At 43.8% G+C, this 21,943-nt stretch overlaps 1 protein-coding gene and 1 long non-coding RNA gene across 5 annotated transcripts; one reads left to right on the top strand and one right to left on the bottom strand.

The window, feature by feature from the left end:
• Nucleotides 1–186: 186 nt before the first annotated feature.
• Nucleotides 187–11,372, bottom strand: tpcn3 (two pore segment channel 3). 4 transcript variants are annotated; one of them, XM_040186850.2, is made up of 20 exons: nt 10,991–11,359; nt 10,371–10,453; nt 9,730–9,844; nt 9,291–9,419; nt 8,401–8,517; nt 7,823–7,941; nt 7,410–7,511; nt 7,055–7,181; nt 6,655–6,862; nt 5,215–5,359; nt 4,947–5,132; nt 4,309–4,338; nt 3,155–3,219; nt 2,960–3,047; nt 2,778–2,847; nt 2,395–2,614; nt 2,037–2,127; nt 1,793–1,906; nt 1,430–1,539; nt 187–788 (listed from the first exon to the last, which is right to left on the bottom strand). In XM_040186850.2, the coding sequence occupies exons 1-20, from the start codon at nt 11,078–11,080 to the stop codon at nt 661–663; spliced, it is 2,337 nt and encodes a 778-aa protein (XP_040042784.1). In that variant the 5' UTR covers nt 11,081–11,359; the 3' UTR covers nt 187–660. The 4 variants fall into 4 exon arrangements, with proteins under 4 accessions (XP_040042784.1, XP_040042785.1, XP_077935730.1 ...); XM_040186851.2 differs by lacking the exon at nt 4,309–4,338 and having other exon boundaries at nt 10,991–11,372; XM_078079604.1 differs by lacking the exons at nt 10,371–10,453; nt 10,991–11,359 and having other exon boundaries at nt 9,730–10,248.
• Nucleotides 11,373–16,040: 4,668 nt separating this feature from the next.
• LOC144383063 (uncharacterized) lies at nt 16,041–16,508 on the top strand. The gene is made up of 3 exons (XR_013450515.1): nt 16,041–16,150; nt 16,241–16,292; nt 16,374–16,508. It is a non-coding gene; the product is annotated as an uncharacterized LOC144383063 (long non-coding RNA).
• Nucleotides 16,509–21,943: the final 5,435 nt, after the last annotated feature.

The raw sequence follows: 21,943 nt of genomic DNA, 5'->3' as shown, positions 1-21,943 counted from the left end.
ATCACTTTTTCTCAGTCAGTCTTCATCAGCTGACTGAGTTTGCTCCTTTTGTTGGTTTATTTTAGATGCTTCAAATGGATTTTGACAGATTCACATAATGAAAATAAAATCTCACGATTCCCCAAGTGCTCAAAACATATCGCTGATTTTCAATGGAAGCAAAAGTCACGACATTTCAAACATTAATTATTTGCAGATTTTGTTGTCTTTTTATTAATAAAATATTAATGACATTATTTCAAATTTACACATTCACATTTTGCCTTTAGTCCCTTTTACTATAAACAGTAAGAAGTGCAGATGGATTAACTAAAGTATTAAAGCCTAAATTTAAACAAACATTCAAAAGTGAGAATTTCTTTTTTTACAACAGTTGATTCCTTTAATTTCAAAATGCATTTAAATTTTTCCTGATATTTAGCTTTCTGCTGAATCTGTGAAACTTCTGCTCTATAAAAAACCCAGACTGGTTTAGTTTGTGTGTTTCTGCCACAAAGTGGTCAGAAATAAATAAAACGTAAACAGCGTAAATACTCAGCTACAGGAAACGTATATAAACATAACACTGGATAAACATCAGATTTAATATATTTGTATAAAAAGGTATAGTTTTTTTTATAGAATCTGGTTCCCATCATATATATATTTGCACATTCACGTCTACGCGGAGCTGAACGCCGGGTTTGCAAAGTTCCCGCCGTCGTCGCCGTCGTCGTTCTCTGCGAAGTCCTCGGGGTCGAGGTCGGCCTCGAACATCCGCTGCAGCAGAGCGTCCACGGTCCGATATCCTGACAGGAAGCAGTGACATCATCAATACCGCCGATCAACCCGCTGGGAGAGCACAGCACTCTTGACTTACGTCACTAACAGTAACTTAGAAATCCCAAAAGACATCAGCGTTTTATGTTGTTAAACTAAACCAAACAGCAAAAAAACGTGAAAATGAAATTCTTTTTTTCTTCTATTGTAGTGTTGTATTGCTTATATTTTTATATCATGTTTGTGTCATCTGCAGGTGAAACCACATCTAATCAGGACAAAAAGTTATTGAAAACTAGCAAAGTTTTATATTTGGATTCAACTCAATAAGCATAAGGCTTTAGAGGATATAGAGGATTTCTTGGCAGACAACGTTAAAAACTAAAAGTTTTATTTACGTCGTTCATTCAATGTTTCAGACTTGATGGTTAAAGTAAAGTGTAACACCAGGAACACTCCTGGTGGGCAAAATGAAGCAATTTTTTGATTTTTTTAATCTTTAAAAGGTGCTCTCCTAGTTTGGGCCTCAGCACGTTCTCTGATTTACAGATACAACAATCCGCCCTTTCAAAATAAAAGCATCCATTTGCTACGAATCTGCTCTTGTCCTTAATATCCTAGTCTTTTCTGCACTCGTACTCCTTTTAAATGCGGTCTGACTGCTTCTTACTTTTTGAGGCGATTTTAAACATTAGGGGAGGTTTGTTTGCCGATTGGCCGGTTCCCTGCTCGTTGTCGGCGGTTTCCATGGCGTTCACCAAGTTATCCTCCAACTTCTCCCTGGTGCACAAAACGACACAAGTGGATGAGCTGAAAACATTTCCGATAACAAGACTTTGAGGGACATTTTTCTCTTATTGCCGCTTTTTCTGGATTGTTTGTGGATAACATAAAAAAAAGTAAAATCTCTATATAGTACAAACTTTACTAGATATGAAACAATCCCATTATAAGGGGCCACGAGCTAAAGAACGCTAGGAACATGCTAAAAAGCCTGTGCTGAGTGACGGCCGTGGTTGCCGTGGTAACGTACTGCTCCACAGCCAGCTGCAGCTCCTCGATCTTCCTCTCCAGAGACGTCTGCAGGTCGCTCTTGTCCACCGAATACTCCACGAAGAACGCCTCGAGGACGAACGCCACGAAGATACTGAAAAACATCAGAAACCCCGACAACATTTAGTTCAAATTGCCGCACTTTGCATGCTGGATTATCCGCTCGCAGCTCCTGACTGCACTGAACTGTGTCTCCCGTCCCTCCTCCTCCTCCTCAGGCTTACTTGATGATGACAATGACGACCATGATGTGGAAGAGGATGAAGAAGAGCCTGGCTGACGCGTGCGTGACGGCGGCGAAGCCGCTGCTGAGCAGTGGAGTCCCGTTAAGGAGTCGCAGAGTTTAACATTTCAAACAATACGAGTAACGAAATCGTTCTTAAACATATTAATGATTCACTCCACTACACGTCATTGGACAATTTTGAACATTTTACTACATTTTTTTGATGACTTAAGTTAACGAGCCGATTTCAGAGTAAAACAATATTTTATCAAATCAATCTGACAAAAAACAGAAATTGATCAAAAATAGCTGCAAGTCTAAAACCAAATGGATGTATAAATATAATCGAAGGATATCGTGCCACTGGTTGACCACGGTGAGCTCCACCAGCAGGATGTAGGACGACACCACGTTGTTGAAGTTGTTCTTGCAGTAGTTTAGTTGTGCGAAGGCCGTCCCTCTCAGCAGCTCGTTCCCACAGTACGCCTTCGCCGGGTCGCTGGAGTCCTCCTCGTAGAACTTCACCTTCCCCTTGAACAGCTCCATCCCCACCATGGCAAAGATGTAGTACACCACCTGTGGGAGGCGGAGGAGGAGAACTCTCGAGATGTGAGCCACGTTAGCGACGGGTCTTAACGCCCGTCCACTACTTGAAACATCTGTGACGACACACAGGTGTACCAATAATCAGCTCACTTCAGCATGTTACAGAATACTAGAAACACAAACTCGTACGTACGATAATCAGCTGTCCGAACGTGAGGATGGCCGGTCCGATTCTGATCAGGGTGTTGATGATTGCGCGGAACCTAAGAGGGGGAAGCGGCTCGGATGAGAGGCCGATTACACGCGACAAAACGCGCGTCCGGGCAGCGGTTCAAACTACACGGAGTCAGACCACGCTGCATTTACAGAGCAGACCTTTGGATGTTGTCCACCACGCGGATCAGCCTGAGGACCCGCAGGATGAAGACGATGTCCAGGATCTGCCGGCTGGTGTAGTTTCCCGCTGCAAACCAGGGTGAAAACGTTGCGCAACGATGGAAGATTCAATTCGAAAGGCCTCTTCAAAAGGGTCAGCTGCATTTTTTTTATTCTGAACGTTGTAAAACTCACATGACGTCAGGGCGGAGTTGACGATCGTGGCGATGAGAGCGGAGACGACGATGATGGTGTCGAACCTGAAAACACAAACCAAACATTAGGAACAGAAACATTTCAGGTTGAGCATAAATACCTTAAATTCTTGGTGACGAAGCTGAAAAGCGAAACCGGCGTTTTCTGTAAATGAAGCAGATGGATTCTTTCGGTCCCGCCTGCGGTCACGTGATGTCATCGGACATCACGTTTGAGCACATTTCATGGATGCGTTCAAAGATCTGCGCTCCATTATAAAACAGCCAACGCTGGTGACCAGCTCCTTCGTGTCTGCGAGTTGGACATCCAGCTCTCATTCTACATCCATGAAACATGCAAAACGCACCCGACCGAAGTCCCTGCAGCCTCTGAAAAGAAAGAAAAAACGACCTCCGCAGCGGCAGCGCGGGCGCTTCAGGGGGCGGAGAGGTCAGCGCGCACGCTTTGCTGCGGTACGACTGCACAGTTTAACAGGACACAATTGTTCCGGCCTAAAGCTGCGGAGCTTATCGTGTTCAGTTTGTTGACTCGGTTGCGTTCGGATTCCACCATAGTGGAGGTGTTTCTAATGTGTTGCGTTTTCCGTTCAATATTTTCAAAGTTCCAAACAGTTGATATATATAAATCGTATATATTAATATACACACACACACACACACAACTCTTAATTTAATGTAGTCGAATGCAACACCATCTTTAACCGTCAACAACTCAACATTATAAACTTTGTAAAACCGAGGATGTTGCAGAGCCGTTGTATTGCATTAAATTGCACGCAAGCACTTAATAAAAGGGCCACTGTCTCTGGGAAAAAGCCTGAGAGAAAAAACAAAAAAAAGGTGCGAATGAGGAACCAAAAAAGGAAATTTTTCCTTTTTTTTTTTTGATCGCAGTTTTGGTTTCTCAACATAGTCTTGCAGGTTTTCAATTAATTTACTCGCGGCTTTTCGTTAACACTTTAGAGTTCTTGTTTTCAGGCCCTGAAACAGCTGCACAAAAAGTGGTTTGACTCCACAATGGCACAAAAACGGACTCAAGCGGCCGTCTGAAGCGTGGTCGCGCCGGTCCAAGCGCTCACAGGCGTACGACTGAAGCAGCAGCAGATGTGTGCAGCTGGAACATGTGTCACATACCTTGTACTTATAATCTTGGACGAAGAATAGCTGTGTGAAATGGACACAGCTCATTGATTTTAGATTTAGAAACATTTTTTTTGCATTTTGAGTTCTGTCAGCAGGTGATTCTGTCACATTGGGGGACGTTCTGAAAAAAGACTCATTAAAGTTTCAAACACAAACCGCTCAAATATACCAGAAAATATAAAATAAAACATTGTTATTTTGTTCTGAATCATACATTTTCTTTAAGTTGGGCAAAGATATTGTAAATAATGACCTCATAAACATCCATGTAGGGCGTCAAGGAGGCACCTGCTTATATTAATACATCCAACATTAGTTTATAATAGTAATCGGGGCCAGAAATTCATGGATCTTTATGTACAAGAAACATGAACGGAGTTTGAATCTGTTAAAAAGTGAAAATTAATTTAAGTTCTTTGTTACTGTCAGAATTTGGGGAATGCTGTTCGGCCAATTCCAGTATTTCTCGTCACTCTTCAGGTGTCTGAAGGGAAACATCTTCTCACTGGCCAATCAGACCTCTTCATGTCATCTCGTTAAGACTCCTTTGTTAAATCGGGTAAACGCCGCTGGAGGTTCTACAGGGGCGCGGCGACCGCGAATCGAGGCGCGTCGGCTTCTTCCCTCACCAGTTCCAGAAGTTGTGCCTGGAGAAGAACGACCTGGGCTCGAACACGTAGAGCTTCAGCAGGATCTCCAGCAGGTAGAGGGCCAGGAAAGCCCACTCGGAGTTTGCGATCAGCGGGTTCTCCTCGTCCAGACCGATGAACACGGCGTTCACCAGGATGATCAGGTCGTACGCGACCACGAAGGCCCTACAAACGATATAAATATGTATTAGTACAGAGTATCCGGATGGATGGATAAGCGGCGCAGATAAAAACCCGTCCGTCTCACCGGTGTTGAACCAGGCGGCAGACGAGGCGGCTGGGGGCCGACAGGTAGAAGGCGGGGAACGCACTCTGGAGCGGGTGCGGCCTCGACTTGAGCGTGATCACCTCGATGTTCAGCAGGTCGGCCAGCTGGACGAACGCCAGCTTACCTGTCGAATCAATTTCAGGTCAATTCTCGGGGAGAGGAAACCGCAAACTGCATCGACCCAGACGGTCTTCATGTTGTGTTCAGGGACTCCTTCTTAAGGCGTAAAGTCGGCACTCAGCCCGACAGTCTGTAGACACTACCCGGGGAACAAAGAACCCACAGAATAAAAACAAGAACCCGTTTTCATCCCATATTCTCATAGAACATGGTAGTTAAATAAAACACGAAATAAAAATCAGGTGAAACGGTTTTGTTGTCAGGTGACGGGTCATTGTGCTGATGTGTGGTTGAGGACGTTCATCAAGCATCGTCTATGCCCGGACCACAGCACGTCATCTAATGCGTTGATTGGCCTGACCTGACCTCTGACCCCAGCCTCCAGCTAGCCGTTCCATAAATGGTATTACTTGCTCATTTAAGGAGCTGCACGGCACATTTGATCGTACAACGTGCAGCGAGTTCATATCGGTTTAGATTATCATCAATGTAGGAAGTTACTAAGCATTTACCAGCATTATGGGAAGTGGATGAATTCATTAAATAAATAGATGACTTTACACACAGCAATTAAAAACAAGACAGACGCAACAGTAAGATGTCCCACCAGGAGGCTCCATCCATCTCAAAAGAACATTTCCCTTTGGAATGTAGTGCAGGAGAAGCAGATATTAGCTCAGAGCACTCGAGCAAATGTAATAATGTTCGGCTCGTACAAATGTCGATGACATTTTTCTCACATTTGAGGTGCAGCTAAACAGCATGACGAGGTCTGCGGTCGCGATGGTGAAATAAAGTGGAACAAACAATATTTTGTCCACCTGGCCTCGTGTGATATCTGCCCAGTTCTCAGAATAGAGGTTGAGCTGTGATGGAGCGGAGTTTGACTTCCTCCGCGTGGCGTGCGAGTGTGGCGACGGCGACGCTGCAGAAAGCCGATAGCGGGGGGAGCTTCTCGTTCTCAAAAAGCGAAGCAGAAGTGCGTTAAAACTTTCACTACTACCACTGACCAGCGACACCTCCAGATGCAGAAGTCCATTTGAATAGAAGTCAATGGCTTGTTTCCCCCAGTAAACATTGCAACCTTAACTTTATGGTCTTAATCTCAATTCAATAGTTTGTCACATAAATGGTGGAAAAAGTTGACATGATTTGTTTGGGTCTCATTTTTTTACTTTACAAAAAAAAAATGGCATTTTAACAGTTGTGTAGACTTTTTATATCCATCGTATATGCAACCAGCGTCTGTATGTAGTGTGTGTGTGTGTGTGTGTGTGTGTGTGTGTGTGTGTGTCCCACCAACGCAGCCCTGGTTGTCGTCGTCGCCGACGCTCCACAGCAGCTCTCGGTGAGCGTTGCTGATGCCGGGCTGAACCAGTCTGACGATCTGGTTCCAGTTGGCCTGGCTCACCACCGGCTCCCCGCCCGCCGCCTTCGGCTCCTGCAGGACGGCGAACGCTCGCGCCATCTTGTGCCTTTTGGTCCTCACCAGCTGCCGTACCTCCTCCTGGCGGGGGCGAGAGAACAGCGGTTATTCCAGCACGCGGAGTCGCTGGACGCTGTGCATCCCTTAGTGGGATTGTGTTTGTGTCATTTTAAATGGAGGCCACAGGACGAGGAGCCAGATGTTTTTCCTCAGGCAGCTGTTGAAGTGACATAATCGATGCGGAGTCGCGGAGCGCGAGGAGACGCGTCGTACCTTCAGGTATTTCTTGTAGTTGTTGTAGACGACGGCCAAGAAGACGGACATGAAGATGTAGGTGTTGATGAGGATGTACAGGATGAAGAAGACGGCGAAGACGAAGCTGCTGTTGTACGCCGGCATCCTGCCGCCGAGAAGCAGAAGGCGAAACATGAAGATGAAACATGAGAGAATATGGAAATATTACATTTTTAAAAAGAACTTCCTCATTTTCACCCGGAAGAACAACATTTTTTTTTTGTCAGAACTAATGCATGAAAGGAGATAAAACGGCCGGTGGCGTAGAGGAGGTCAGAGGTCACCAGAGTCATCAGTGAGGAAATGTGACCCGAGACCAGAGAAGAAGTCTTACATGACGTCGGGGCTGTTGGCCGTGGTGACGAGGACGTACAGGTCCAAGACGATCTCCAGGTAGTTGGTGAAGTACGGAGCTCCATCGATGGTCTTCAGACCGCTACACACAAAACACACAACACACACACACAACACACACACTTCTTCATATAGTCTCGCTTGTGTGCATTTTACCTTTAGCTACAGTTTAACGTAGCAGCTATTTTTGTTCACCGGTGCTTCCATCTTTTCGTCCCAGTAAACTGAGTCTCTGCATCTGTTTGAATCACTAAAGGTTTTTCTTCAGCAAACGATTGATCAAATGAAAAAGGATCATCTGACTGGTGGTGGTGGTGGTGGTCCTCCTCCACCGGCGTTTAAAGCGGTCGGATCGGATTAAAAATAAGCGGAAACGGCAAGAAGGCGCCTCACCGTTTGCCGAGCAGTTTGAGCGCCATGAGGGAGAAGATCAGCAGGCTGAACATGAAGAGCATGAAGACGTAGAAGATCTGAGGCAGAGCGTTCCGGATGCTTCTGAACGCTCTGCGGAGCTGAACACAAACAAGCAGAGTTAATGGGGAAGGGAGCGCGCACACACACACACACACACACACACACGCACACACGGCTAATTAACGGTGCGTTCCGGCGCCGCCGGCTCAGGCAAACATTTGCCCGTTTAGCAGCAGTGAGTTTAAACAGCAGCTCAACTGACCCCACCAGAGATTAAAGCCTCTGCTCACAAGACCATGAGGCCGAAATATCAATTTCCCCACACGCACACACGTGTACATTCACTACATGCTTCCATCTTCATGATCTTCTGTGGAAGAGGCCAACTGGGGCTAAAGATGGGAGCAGACTTTCCCACTATTGTTATTATAATCATTGGTCATATCGTCACATCCCCTCTTCTCAAACTAAAACTACTAAAATAACCTGCCAAGTTCATTTCCACGACAACATCGTTAAAAAAAAAAAAAAAAAAAAAGTGGGGGGAGGCGGCTCACCTGCCGTCCCTCGGTGACGTTGACCAGGAGCAGCGGCCGCAGGACTCTGGACCAGCGGACGGCGTAACAGCCGGCGGCGTCCAGCGCGCCGTAGACGATCATGTCCACCAGAGTGAGCTTGAGAAAACAAATTTAAATTGGAAACAAAATACATAGTTTTCAGTTGTCAGAAAGTATTTTATTTTTTAAGTTTGGAGCAGAATAACTTCCTGATTCAAGCCGGAAGTCAAACGTGAGAATTAAAAAAAGGAACCGAAGAGGGAAAAGACGGGAGGGGAAGCCGCAACGCACTCCCGCTCTCGGCCTCCCGTTGACTCCCAGCATCACCACAACCACCAGTACGCCGTAATACCACAACAATAAACAGGCGTAAAAGACAGAGCAGAGGAAAAAAAACAAAACAAAAACGACATCGTCTGAACGTTGTGAGAAAAAGAAAAAAGGTTGGTGAAGATTTGCCCCCTCGGGTCAGCAGGAAGCTGCTTCGCTTTAGAAAAAAAAAAAAAAAAGATGCTGACGCGGCAACCTCTCCGGCTAAAGGCGGTTTCACAACAACAGGCCGAGTCTCCTCAGCACATTTTGAGTTTGCAGGAACTCGACTCGCAGCAAAAAAAACCAGGAACTCGCCAACCGTCACCAGGACGAGACCCGTCAAGGCCGTTCACTTTAGTTGGTGTGGTTTGGATTTCAGTACCGGTTTGTTCTGGTTTTGTTTCGGTTGTTCATGATGTGTTGCTCTTTGTGGGTAAAATGTTTTTTTTTTGTTTCCTCTTATTGCATTTTTTTTTGCAGTACAACATCCAACAAGCTGGTTAGATTTACGGAGTCCGGCCCGACGTCGCAGCTTCGTCACCCCCACCCATCACGCTGCGTCGATAAGCCCCGCCTACCGCCAGCGTGACGATGATGCAGATGTTTTTGGGATCTTTCCAGAACTTGTCTCGGGGAATCACTTTGGCGTAGTGGGTGAGACGAAGGGCGAAGACGAGCAGACAGAGCAGCTCCACCAGCATGGTGCACTGAAAGAAAGAACAGCGCACTGCGGTTACTGCGCCCGACACCACCGCCTCCATCTCCCCGGCCCGTGGTGCTGGTCTGAAATCTTCAAAAACCTTTTGTGCGCCGTATGGCGACGTTAAATCCGCCACAGTCCGTTGGACAGCGAGCGCCACATAAAAAATGGCTCCAAGATGACCATCAAATTAAAATGATATTTAAAAGAAAACACAGAGAGCTCCTTCTGTCTGCAGGAAGTGGAGGAAGTATAAAAACCGAAGAGCGTCTGTGTGTCAGCGGGGAGGGGGGGGGGGGGCGCGGCGGCCATCTTACCGCCACTGGCAGAAGGAAGACAGCCGGCTCCTCGAAGATGGCCAGAGACAGATCCACCACGATAAAGAAGAGGAGGAGCACCTTAGGGATCCAGTGATTGTAGCGCAGATACAGTCTGGGGACACACACACACACACACACACACACAAACACAAACAAACACACACTTGGGTTTTCATGACTAACGGGGAAATTACATGGACTTGCATCCATTTCTTGAAGACAAAAACGCATCATAAACGCTGCAGTCAAAACCTCGATCTGACCAAACTCGAGGTATTTAAAAATAAACTGTGATGATTTATGTTTTAGGGGACGTCCCCCTTTTTGGCCCCTGCTAAAGAGCGGGTCCCCACGACGCGAGTGTGTAATGAGATTCATGTCCCCACAAGGCGGCCTCTGACAGACAACCTGCACAGAAACACAGTCAACGACACTGTTAAAGTAAAATGCTGTTATAGTTCTTCTTTAGTGGCTCTCAGCACCAAACACATCGGCTCCTCCTGGAGATGTAAAACACACATCGTTCTATTTTTCTCTGTTGTTTTTGATCACACAAACAAAAGGAAATAGCCACAGAATATTAAAAAAATGAGGGGATCATCAGCGGTCGTGATATTGTGTCGCGATGGAGTTCTGACCTCACGGCCTGAGGCGACGTGTCAAAGTAGATGTTCCTGTTGTACTGAGCATCCGACACGTAGATGGAGGCCAGCTCAAAATCCTGAGTGACAAACACACAAACTTATCAAAAGGATGAAGCCGTTCTGTGTCCCATTGGACACTTGGGTCAGAATATATATACACACACATGATTAAAACCTCTAAGACTTCAACAAACACACCTCACTTCCATGAGAGAGAAAACAGAGGCCAGTGGGGTTGAAAGGTTCAGATAAAACGGAAAATAAAAAAGGGAAAAACGTTTTCATAACGGTTTCATCTAACAACAAAAAAACTTTAAAAAACTTTAGCAGTTTTATACTTAAACGTAAAATAAAACTACTTTTGGATTGCATTATACATTTGACTTTAGATATTTGAATACAAGTACCGATCTTTTAATTATATAATTATTTTCGTTATTCAATCACAAGGAAGGAAAGCTGGAAGCGTCTTGGACGGTTCACAGCTTTATGGTGCAAAAAGGACAAAAGTCCACGAGTTTACGGCCGTCATGCGGAATAAACATTTGTCATGTTTCACATCGGTTGAGTTTGTGCAGAAGCATCAGCTGTGAGCGCGCACTCTTGACTCTCACCTCTTTGCTTTTTGCAGCGTTTCCTCCGTTCGGGATTCCTTTTCCTGCAGACTCATCGGGAATGTCCCCCTTCTTGTCCGGCTCGGACATCTCTCCAAACGTCCGTCACGACTCCAAAGAAGGAAAACAAACGAAAAAACAAACAAACTATTTTTCTTTTAAGTTACCCCGACGCAGGACAAACAGTGCCGGCTTCCCCCCTCCTGGTTTGAGGTGTAAACGTCACCGCGGAGCGCCCGACCGCGAGGATCCGCGTCACATGTCTTCCTCCCGCGGGAGCTTTGACGGGGCTGATGGACTTGCACCTGGTCTCTGTCTGAGCGGACTGACCCGGGCCGCCGACGAGTCCTCTCTGATAAACCCCAGGACGCGTGCCGCCTTCAGGGACAGGGGGAAATATGGGAAGGTGGAATTGCATGGTAGCAGGTTTGTGAGAAAATAAACTGGGTGTTGTGAATCATTTTCTGATTCCTGAAGAGGTAATCATTTTTATTTTATTTTACCGGTGAGTGAAAAAGTTTTTTTTTATTTGTTTTTTAATAAATATTCAAAACACAAACTGGCAGTTGATTAAAATACGAACCGACAACACACGCAAGAAAGCCATTTACATTCAGGCGAACTTCTGTCTTTTTTATTTTTCATTTCAAATCGCAGTCTGACTGAGTGAAGCTGGTTTGTTGAATTCAGTTTGAGTGCCTTGTTTTCCGACTCTAGCTGTGAACGTTGAAGGCAGCACAAGGCGTCATGTGACACACAGCAGCTGGATGACGGAAACCAAAAACCAAAAGCACTCAGTGGAAGAATAAAAGAACGTCAACGAAATGGTTTATGTTCGTATGGAGGAGAAATTTGAGAATAAATATCCACCGTTGTAGACTCGGACAGTGATGTCACACGGCAGCGAAACGGTGACGTCACCAGGGAGGGGAGGGGGCACGCTTGCGGTTTTTTTCACATTCTTAAACACTTAAAAGTCTTCGAACTATTTCTGTTAAACACAACTTTCCTTTCTTTCTTTCTCTGTTCAACATTATATTATTATGTTATTATAACTTTTCATTCATTCTCCCAATTTCTTCATAGAACTCAACATGTTTTGAACTCAACAGGAAATACTTTTCTTACTGAAAATGTGTTTGTTCTGTAAAAGACAAAGTTATTTGACAGAAATTGAAACATGACAGCCAACCCTCAAAAGGCCCTTTTATATTTGTATAAAATAATCATCCCCCAATCTTCCCTTTTTATTGTAAATATGAGTATTTTCATGAGATGTGCATCAGATAAAACAAGACAACGCAGGTCATTATAACTGATGCAAGTGTGTAAGTAATTTCCCTTCAACACATTCATACTGTGATCAAACAAGGGAAATGGTCTCTGAATAGTTGTTTATATTCATTTGTATGATTCTATTTCCGGGTTCAATTCCCACATTTTTTAAATATGTTCTTAATATTACATTAATCCTAATTGAAAAAGAAAAGACTGACCACGCGTATCACATAAATTATTCACCTCACAATTCAGAAAAACTAAAACTGTAACTATGTTTGCCTCTGTTTTTAACAGATACAAACGCTGTGTGCGATTAAAAGCTTAAAGAGCCTCGCCTTGTATAAGAATAAAGCATAATATTGTGGTATTCGTGTGGATCTGCTGCCTCCTGCTGTCCACTCTGCAGTCTGACACTCTGATTTGCTGCCAGATGTGATCTAAACCACTGGAGAGCAGCTTTTCCAGCAAAATATCATGAGCAGCACTATGAAAAGTATTGGAAGGATCTAATGCGGAAAAATATTGCTTTATTATAATCCACTTAAAGGGCCAGTAGAGCTCAGGGGAATCCACTGGAAATGGAATTAAAATATTCAGAACTTATTTTTCACCATGTTGTATAATCGGCTTTTACGTTTGATCAGATTGCTTCTCTTTTTTTAGAATGAGCTCTTATTTTCTCCATGAGGGGAGGGTTCTTTTCCTCTTTCTACAGTAGTCAGAATAAACGAACAGGGGGGGGGGAATCCACACTTTAAAGTAAAAATATCACATTTGAACTTTGTTAAAATACTGATGTGCAAAAATAATAACATCATTAAGAAACCATGACTTCCTCCGTCTCTTCCTCCGCTCCCAGACGAGGAGTTGGGCCATTTATCTCAAAGGACAAATTAAAAAAAAAAAAAAAAAAGTTTTCAGATTATATATTTTTTGTCATATATTTTTCATTTTAGTTTTTAGTTCAAACATTTCCTTGTGTTTTTTGTAGGTTGCTTCTTTCACATCGCTCTTCCTGCTGTGAGGCGCAGTAGCACCTGCTGGCCACACGGGGCGCTGACTGTCAAACAGAGTTATTGTCAAATAAAGAAAGAAAGAAGAAAATTCACAGATGTTGCTGCTGGAAAACCACAAAGTGACTCCAAACGTATTGATTTATTGTTTTTAAATGTAGAAAACAGTCAAAGAGTCTCAGTGTAAACAGAAACACACGTCAGTCAAATCATTTTGGCCAATAATTTGACAAAAAGTCATAAAGAAATAAATAAAACGATTTTTTTATAAATGTTATTAATATGCAAACAAAATGGGATGAAAAACACATCCAAGAGGAACTTATTCAACACTCAATATAAATGTTCCATGAATGAAGCACCCTCACAACAGAGCTTAAATCAAACAACTCAAATAAGAGTTCATTTTAGAAATTAATGTAACTTCAAGTATATATAATCAGTAATATAAAAAGTTTTGCAGATAAACTAAAAAAAAAAAAAATTCTCATGTAGAGCTTCTCTGATCATTTAACCGATTATTTTCATCAAAATGTATAATAAATATAATTTCACGTTTTTTTTAGTCAACAGATTTTTCCATCAAACATATGTATATGTGTTTTTTTTATATATTATAAATCTTTCCTTATACTCTTGTACACGCTCATTATCATTCATCGTGTGGTTTCCATTAGTTTCTATGGTGGTTTACTGCAGTGGGAACTCATGAGCCTATTTGGTTTTACTTTGGCAGCTACGTCCTGTAATTCTTACAAGGTTCAATTCATTTCATGATTAAATGCATTTAAATATTGCACATAATCAACTTGAGGGTCATTTCCTCCAGAGGTGAATTATGGGGAATATTTGGCTGTGGAGTGAAACCTCTGCGAATGGTCAAAGCCCCAAACGTTAAAGGCACATTCAGTGAGACAGAATGGTCGGGTTTTACTAGACGGTGTGAGGTTTTAGTAAATCTCCTGGTGAGGAAACGCTACGCAAACCTTTAGCAGCACAATCCTCATTTCTCTGACATTTGGGTGTTCAGCATCCAGCATCCAGACAACGACGTTCCAAACACCCCGTCTGAAATAAGCAGTGACGTATGAATCTGATGTCCTTTTCATAGACTGATATTACGAGTGGAAAAAGAAGGCGTTTCGACCAATATATGAAGCTAACATTAGCGGTGTTAGCCAGCTAAACAGGGCCAAAGAAACAAAATGACTCAACTTCCCCCCCAAATAATCCTTGAATCACTCCGTAAGACAGCTGCATGGATTCAAATAGAAACAGAATGGACATAGAAAACTGAAAAGCACCACTGAAACAGATCCTGCGTACACAAGCGGCCACTGGTGCCGATATCGGGAATACGCCGACACAAACATCTGGATTGTTTATCGCTCACGAGTAGTATATAGCCTCTACTTTTGCGCGTGCATGTGACCTTTGACCTCAGTCACATGCCAGAGGGCGTGCAAGAGGGAACTTTTGGGGGGTAGGAGGGGTGGGGGGGTGGGCATGTGACCGCCGCCATTTTGACCGGAAAAATGCGTCATTGAACTTTTGGGGGGTAGGAGGGGTGTGGGGTGGGCATGTGACCGCCGCCATTTTGAAGTCATGCCCCGGAAATGCGTCATTTTACGAATGGATACGTAAACCATTTTTGACGATGATGTGCTTGGTTTTGATTGGAAATTTGCCATATCAGTGGGTGTTTTATGCGATGGGCGTTAGTTTTGACCGGAAACACGGGACTGTAGGAGGGGTTTCATCATATATATAGATGTGTTATTTGGCGCCTCGATCGAACTTTCCTTTTGGAATGGTTCACGCTCCAGGATTCTTAGTGAAACAGCAGAGGCCTATCCCAGTGTGGTCCCAGTGGCGTCTTCTTCTTCTTCTATTCAAAGGTATGAGAGGCCCCGCCACAAACCAGTGAGACATTGGTTCTTCTGTTCAGATTCACCAATATCAGCTTAATGCATGAACTAGGGGGCTATCTTCTTAGCCAATAGAACACAATTTGTAACCTAACAGAGGAAAGCCCTCAGCAAAACATACATCTTAAGGTTTAACGAGGAGCACATATGCCGACTTAGTGTAGCATTATGTGACACAGTACACAAGCCGGGGGCCAACCCCCAAACGTCTTCTTCTGCTTCTCTTCAATTGTATGAGAGGTCCCACCACAAACCAGTGAGACACTGGTGCTTCTGTTCAGATTCAAAAATAACAGCTTAATGCATGAACTAGGGGGCTATCTTCTTCTTAGCCAACAGGACACACATTGTAACCTAACAGAGGAAAAACCCTCAGGAAAACATACAGTTTTTAACGAGGAACAAGCGTGTCGACTTAGGGTCGCATAATGTCACTCAGCACCCAAACGGTGCTAAACCCTAAATAGCTTGAGAGCCCCACAGGGATGGAGAAAAACAGAGTCCTTATGTGGTAAACAGTGAGCAGTTTGTTTAGTTTTAATCAACATATGAACCCCCACCCCCACTGAGACCCTGGTGTGTGAAAAACAGGATCCTTACTATATAGATACAGCCACGGTTCACTTCTTGACACCCTGGCAGACTGGTGCATCCTCACATTTAAGCCATTTCCATATATATATATATATATATACACACATACATTGGTATAAATTAAAAAATAAAAATAAAAAGCTTTAAAGATTGTACTATGTCGAGTGATTCATATTTGTTTTTATATATTTATATATATTTTTTTAATAGGTATTTATACCTTTTAGAAATAGATGACAGCGCGCATCCTATACATGGGAGTCTTGAAAAACTGGAAAAGGAGATTGCTGCACTCAGTTGTCTACCAACAACGACTACGGGCCCCAACCAGGGAGCTGGCACAGGTAGGGAAAATGACAGTATGATATAAGCTTTCTATATATTTATTATTTGACGAATCATTCAAATGATTTTATAATTCTATGCTCCCCCAGTGAAAAAAAAAAAAGTACATACGGGTGTCCAGTCTGAGAGACCTTCTACAAGGTATGTGACATCATCCATATATATATATATATATATAGACATTTGTTTTATAACATGTTTTGACCATGTATGCTTGTACAGCAGGGTGCAGATTGACCGGTCTACACCAACAAAGGACACATGGTACTATCCAGAATGTTTGACTGACGAGGAAATGCTGCAGGCGGTCTGTGACTATGAAGAAGAGAGTACTACAATAGGAGCAACATCGGCAGAGTGTGTAACCCCATTTCAACAAAACAGAGCAGGTATACCCACAGAACCCACGGTGGTGATTGTGCACCCGAGGGACACAGCTAACCCCTTATATGTAGAGTTGATAAATGAAATCAGTGAACTGCGGCGTTCCAACACCGCATTAAAAGAGATAGTAACCGATCTATGTAAGAAACAAGAGGAGGCTAGACAAACACAGGACGCCAACGGCTGTTCCATAAAACAATACCTGATAGCTCAGAATGCATCCAGTGAAGCTATCATAGCTCTACTTACAAATAAATTTTATCCAAGGTGATCTACTAGGCATGGTGTCTATAAGGGGTGGTGTCTAAATAAACAATACAGACGTGTAGTATGCCTCCCCCCAGAAAAGTTTTGAAGAGGGGCACGGGTGATATACATCGATCAGGGGATAACCATAATAATAATGATGATGGGTATAGGGTCCTGTTACAGAATACAGAGAAACAGCTTAAAAGCCTACGTGCACTGGTGGAGAGATCGCGCGTTGATGCTGCTGCTGCTGCATACCCTGCCGAAGCTTTTCATGATGTTGACAGAATTCATTATACGGAACAACATTCATCGTATCTAGATAGCGGCTATGCAGACTTGGTCAGTGTCCTAGACCCTGGGTTTAATACCACAGGCGCAAATAGCCACGTGTTGGATCATGCAGACGGCCCACTTGTGTACACAGACAATGATGCAGGGGCTGGGGGGTGTGTGTTGGCAGAAATATGTGACGACCGGCTGAATCAGATGGGGGCAAATGGAGATGTGGAGCATGAACAGGGTGTTGGGGGGCCTGCTGAGGGTCATGAGGGAGGGTCATGGGAGCAGGCCCGAACAGAAGGGGGGCATGATGATACACTAACAGGAGGAGGGGAGATAATGAGGGGGGGTGAGACCTCCTCAGGCATAGAGGGAAGGACAGTCACCATGAGAGAGATGCCTTCATTCAATGCATTTGAGCTTAGACAAGGGGTTGATTTCAGAAACGTGGATCTTACTGACCTCGAGCAAATCCCCTACATGGTCAGAGAAATAGTGGCGGGTGTAATTGATAGAGCTGTAGAGGCCTCTCCGGCTGGTAGTGTGCTGAACGTTTTGTTACGGGGACCTTCATTGGCTAGTGACATACAAGCTGTTCTACGCGTAAACGAGTCGTACAACTCTGACTTGTTTATGGAGCAAATTGCACAAGTGATACAGAGCAATGATGAGACTATAACGGATGATGAATTGGAATTAGTGATCACCGTAGCTAAAAACAGAAACGGTGGGGGTTATCTAAAATTAGCAAATGTCCCATATGATGTGATATTATCAAAGAAGGGTCGGTTTCTGCACACCCCTGACAATACTGATAATAACCTGTGCTTTTCGCTCTGTTTAGCACATTTTAATCATCCAGACATGTCCCTGCAAGATAAAGTGAGATTTGCAACTCAACTACATAGATCGTTGGGTTTTGGACCAATGCACAAGGTCTCATTCTCCGATGTAGATGCTTTCGAAAGACATCTGGGTGTGAAAATCATAATCTTCCACCATGCAGCAGCAGGTCGTAAACGACTTCAGTGTTTCCAAACCCACGATGCGCCTCATCCCCGGACAGTCTGGTTATATCTACACAATGACCATTATCACCTGATTGAAAACCAGCAAGGCTTTTTTGGGGCAAAACAAGTATGTCAGTATTGCTACCAAGCCTATGAACATCGATTATACCACAGCTGTGAACAGCTGTGTAATGTGTGTTTTACATTAGAGTGTCGTACACAGCTGGGTAAAACACAGAAATGCGGTGATTGTAAACGCATATGTAAGTCGAAATATTGTTTTGATCAGCACAAGCGGCCAGAAAGCGTCCATGCCCTCATCCCCTGTGATGCTATGAAATACTGTGAGGCATGTGGAAAAACATACAAAGCAGGACAAAAAGCGCACAAATGCGCGCCAAAAGTCTGCGTCCACTGTGGTGAGCAACAGTTGGAGAGCAATGATAAACATGAGTGTTTTATTCAGCCTCTTGAAAAGAAAGAGCCGCAAACAACCTACATATTATTTGACTTTGAGACAAGGTTTCATAACGGAAAACACGAGGCAAATTATGTATGTGCTATGGATTTAGAGGGAAAAAAGTTTTGTTTCAGTACTTTGAATTGTGTGGACACCTTTGTGAAGTATTACAGAAGACCTAGATACAAAGGCTACACGTTTATCGCCCACAACGCATCCGGCTTTGACAACTATATTCTGTTGGAATATTTTGTCAAACAAAAGATCACTCCGCAAGTCACCATGAGAGGGAGTCGGGTGATACTGATGTATGACAGGTCATACCGGCAGAGATGGATTGACTCATTCAGTTTCCTTCCCATGCGATTGTCAAAAACCCCCGCTGCCCTAGGGTTCAGTGATGTCGAGAAAGGCTATTTTCCCCACAAGTTCAACACCCGGGAGCATGAGTATTATGTCGGTAAATATCCTGATCCGTCCTACTACGGCTTTGACGATATGAGTGATAGCGATAAAGCGAGATTCATGGAATGGTATAATACCGTTTCAGGAGGAACATTTGACTTCCAAAAAGAAATCGGACGCTACTGTGTTAACGATGTAGAAGTGTTGCGAAAAGCCTGCAGCATCTATCGTGAGACATTCATAGAGTGCACGGAACTTGACCCCTTCTCATTTACCACCCTAGCATCCAGCTGCATGGGGGTGTTCAAAACCCTGTTTCTCCCAAAGGACACAGTTGCTCTAACGTTTGAGGGGGCATACACTGCTCAGAATAAGACGTATTCTGATGTATCGATGCAATGGCTTGAATATGTGGCCCTCACAGAGAATATTGAGATTAAACATGCTCTCAATCACGGTGAACAGCTTTTTGAGCCGTTCTATGTGGATGGCTATAACTCTGTAACAAACACTTGCTATGAATTTGCGGGATGTTTTTTCCACGGATGTGTCAAATGCCACGTCCAGAGCGACATGAACCCTGTTACAAAAATCACCTACGGTAGGCAATACAGGGTGTTCATGGACAAAATATATTCTCTACAAAAACAACACGGGCTGCGAGTTGTAGTGATGTGGGAGTGTGAGTGGTCGTCGTTAAAACGGACGAGCGGGGCTGTACAGGCTTTTATGGTTACTTACAAAAAGCGTGAGCGTCTAGAGCCTAGAAAGGCCCTCTTTGGGGGACGTACAAACGCTATGAAGCTGTACCACAAGATCGGTGCTGATGAAAAAATCAGGTACTACGACTTCACCAGTCTTTATCCGATGGTTCAGGCTAAAAAGCAGTATCCAGTTGGACATCCTCAGGTTATCCTGAAGGATTTTGAGTCTATTGACAAGTATTTTGGACTCATAAAGTGCACAGTGCTACCGCCCAGAGGGCTGTTTCACCCGGTCCTACCATACAGATGTCATGACAAACTCATGTTCCCATTGTGTGGCAAATGTGCTGAGGATTTGAATCAGAGTGGCGAGTGCACTCACGGAGACAGAGACAGACTGCTGGCGGGGGTCTGGGTGTCAATTGAACTGCAGAAGGCTGTGGAAAAGGGATACAGGCTTGTGTCCATTGATGAAGTTTGGCATTTCCCCAACAAAACAGACACATTGTTCAGCGGGTATGTGAAGACATTCATGAAGTGTAAACAGGAAGCGTCAGGCTACCCTGGCCATGTTAAAACCCCCGACGACAAGGAGAAATATGTCAAAGACTATTTTGAAAAGGAAGGCATTCAATTAAACCCTGACAAAATCAGGGTCAACAAAGCCATGAGAAGCTGCAACAAACTCCTCCTAAACTCTTTGTGGGGCCGTTTTAGTATGCGCAATAATATGCCTGCATGCGAGCTGATCACAGATCCGGCTCGGTTCACACAATTGATGTTTAGTGACCACTTTGATGTGCGACAATTCTGTTTTATCTCAGATGACGTGGCTTTGGTACAGTGGCGACATGCAGACGCCCGCGGTTCCCGTATTAAAGACGTAAACGTCTTTATAGGAGCCCTGACAACTGCCCATGCCAGATTGATGCTCTACGACTTGTTAGACAAACTGCAGGAGAGGGTCTTGTACTGTGACACAGACAGCATTGTCTTTACATCGAGAGGGAGCGACTGGGTGCCGCCCCTGGGGGCATATCTTGGTGACCTGACTGATGAGTTAAACAGCGGAGACATATGCGGGCTGCCTAGTGAAGACTACATCACAGAGTTTGTATCAGGAGGACCCAAATGCTATGCCTATAACACGGTACAGGGTAAAACAGCTGTCAAATGTAAAGGCGTCACATTAAACGCTAGAAACGCCTCCGTCGTCACCCCCCAGTCACTGATTGGCCTCGTACAGGCTTATGTAACCAATCACAACACACACACTTTGACCACAGTGTCTGAAACTATCAGGCGTGATAAAAAGAAGTTCCATCTTAAAAACGAGACAGTTTTTAAGCAAGTCAGAGTGGTGTACAATAAGCGGAGGGTGTTGTCTGACTATACGACCCTTCCTTATGGATACTAACAGCGATCAGGGATTTGATGCACGACTACAACACCCCTTTAGTTTGGTAGTGAGTGGGCCTTCAAACTGTGGAAAGACTTTTTTTGTCAAGGATATTATTGCAAATGCTGAGAGGGTTATTTCACATCGTATTGACAATGTCGTCTACATTTATTCATGCTGGCAGCCTTTATATGATCAACTGCTTAAAACCAGAGACATTAACTTTGTAGAGGGCTTACCAGAGTCTCTGTGCGATGATGTTTTACTACCTCATGCCAAAAACAATCTACTCATTATAGACGATTTAATGAATGATGCCGGGAATAATATAGAAGTTCAAAATGTTTTTACCAAATATGTACATCATAGAAATCTCAGCTGTATATATTTAGTACAAAATTTATTTATTCAGGGTAAATCTAGTCGCACTATTAGTTTAAACACCAACTATCTCATTCTGTTTAAAAACCCTAGGGATAAATATCAAATCACACTACTGGCCAGACAGATGTTTCCGGGTAATACTAAATATTTTTTAGAGGCCTTTAACGATGCGACCCAACAATCATATGGCTATCTTCTCATAGATTATAAAGCGTTGACCCCCGAACATTTAAGACTCAGAACGGCTTTGCTATCGGACCAACAGGTTGTGTATATCCCCAAAAAAACAAACAGGCGTTAATAACGCTAAAATGTCATCACGCATGCAGAGGAATTTGTCATTGTTGGAGTTGATATATAAATCTACGCCTCGTGTGCGACGTGTCATTGTTAATAACGCCAGCACGGATTTTATCGACTCTCTGTGTGAGATCGCACTCAATGTATTGAGAGGTAACATTCCTTTGACCGACAAACAATTCGCCCTCTTAAAGAAGAAGAAGAAGATTATCCGG

The sequence above is a fragment of the Gasterosteus aculeatus genome, chromosome 9, assembly GCF_964276395.1.
Source record: "Gasterosteus aculeatus chromosome 9, fGasAcu3.hap1.1, whole genome shotgun sequence".
NCBI classification, from domain to species: domain Eukaryota; kingdom Metazoa; phylum Chordata; class Actinopteri; order Perciformes; family Gasterosteidae; genus Gasterosteus; species Gasterosteus aculeatus.
The sequence above is the reverse complement of the archived record's forward strand: the minus strand, read 5'-3'. Positions and strand labels throughout refer to the sequence as shown.

Coding starts and splice junctions, on each gene's coding strand:
- tpcn3 (XM_078079604.1), bottom strand. CDS start 10,110: ATGAATCTCATTACACACTCGCGTCGTGGGGACCCGCTCTTTAGCAGG. Junction 8,518..9,290: donor GCATCATCGTCACGCTGGCG/GTAGGCGGGGCT, acceptor TGTTTTCTCAAG/CTCACTCTGGTGGACATGAT. Junction 7,182..7,409: donor GCCAACAGCCCCGACGTCAT/GTAAGACTTCTT, acceptor TCTCGGCGGCAG/GATGCCGGCGTACAACAGCA.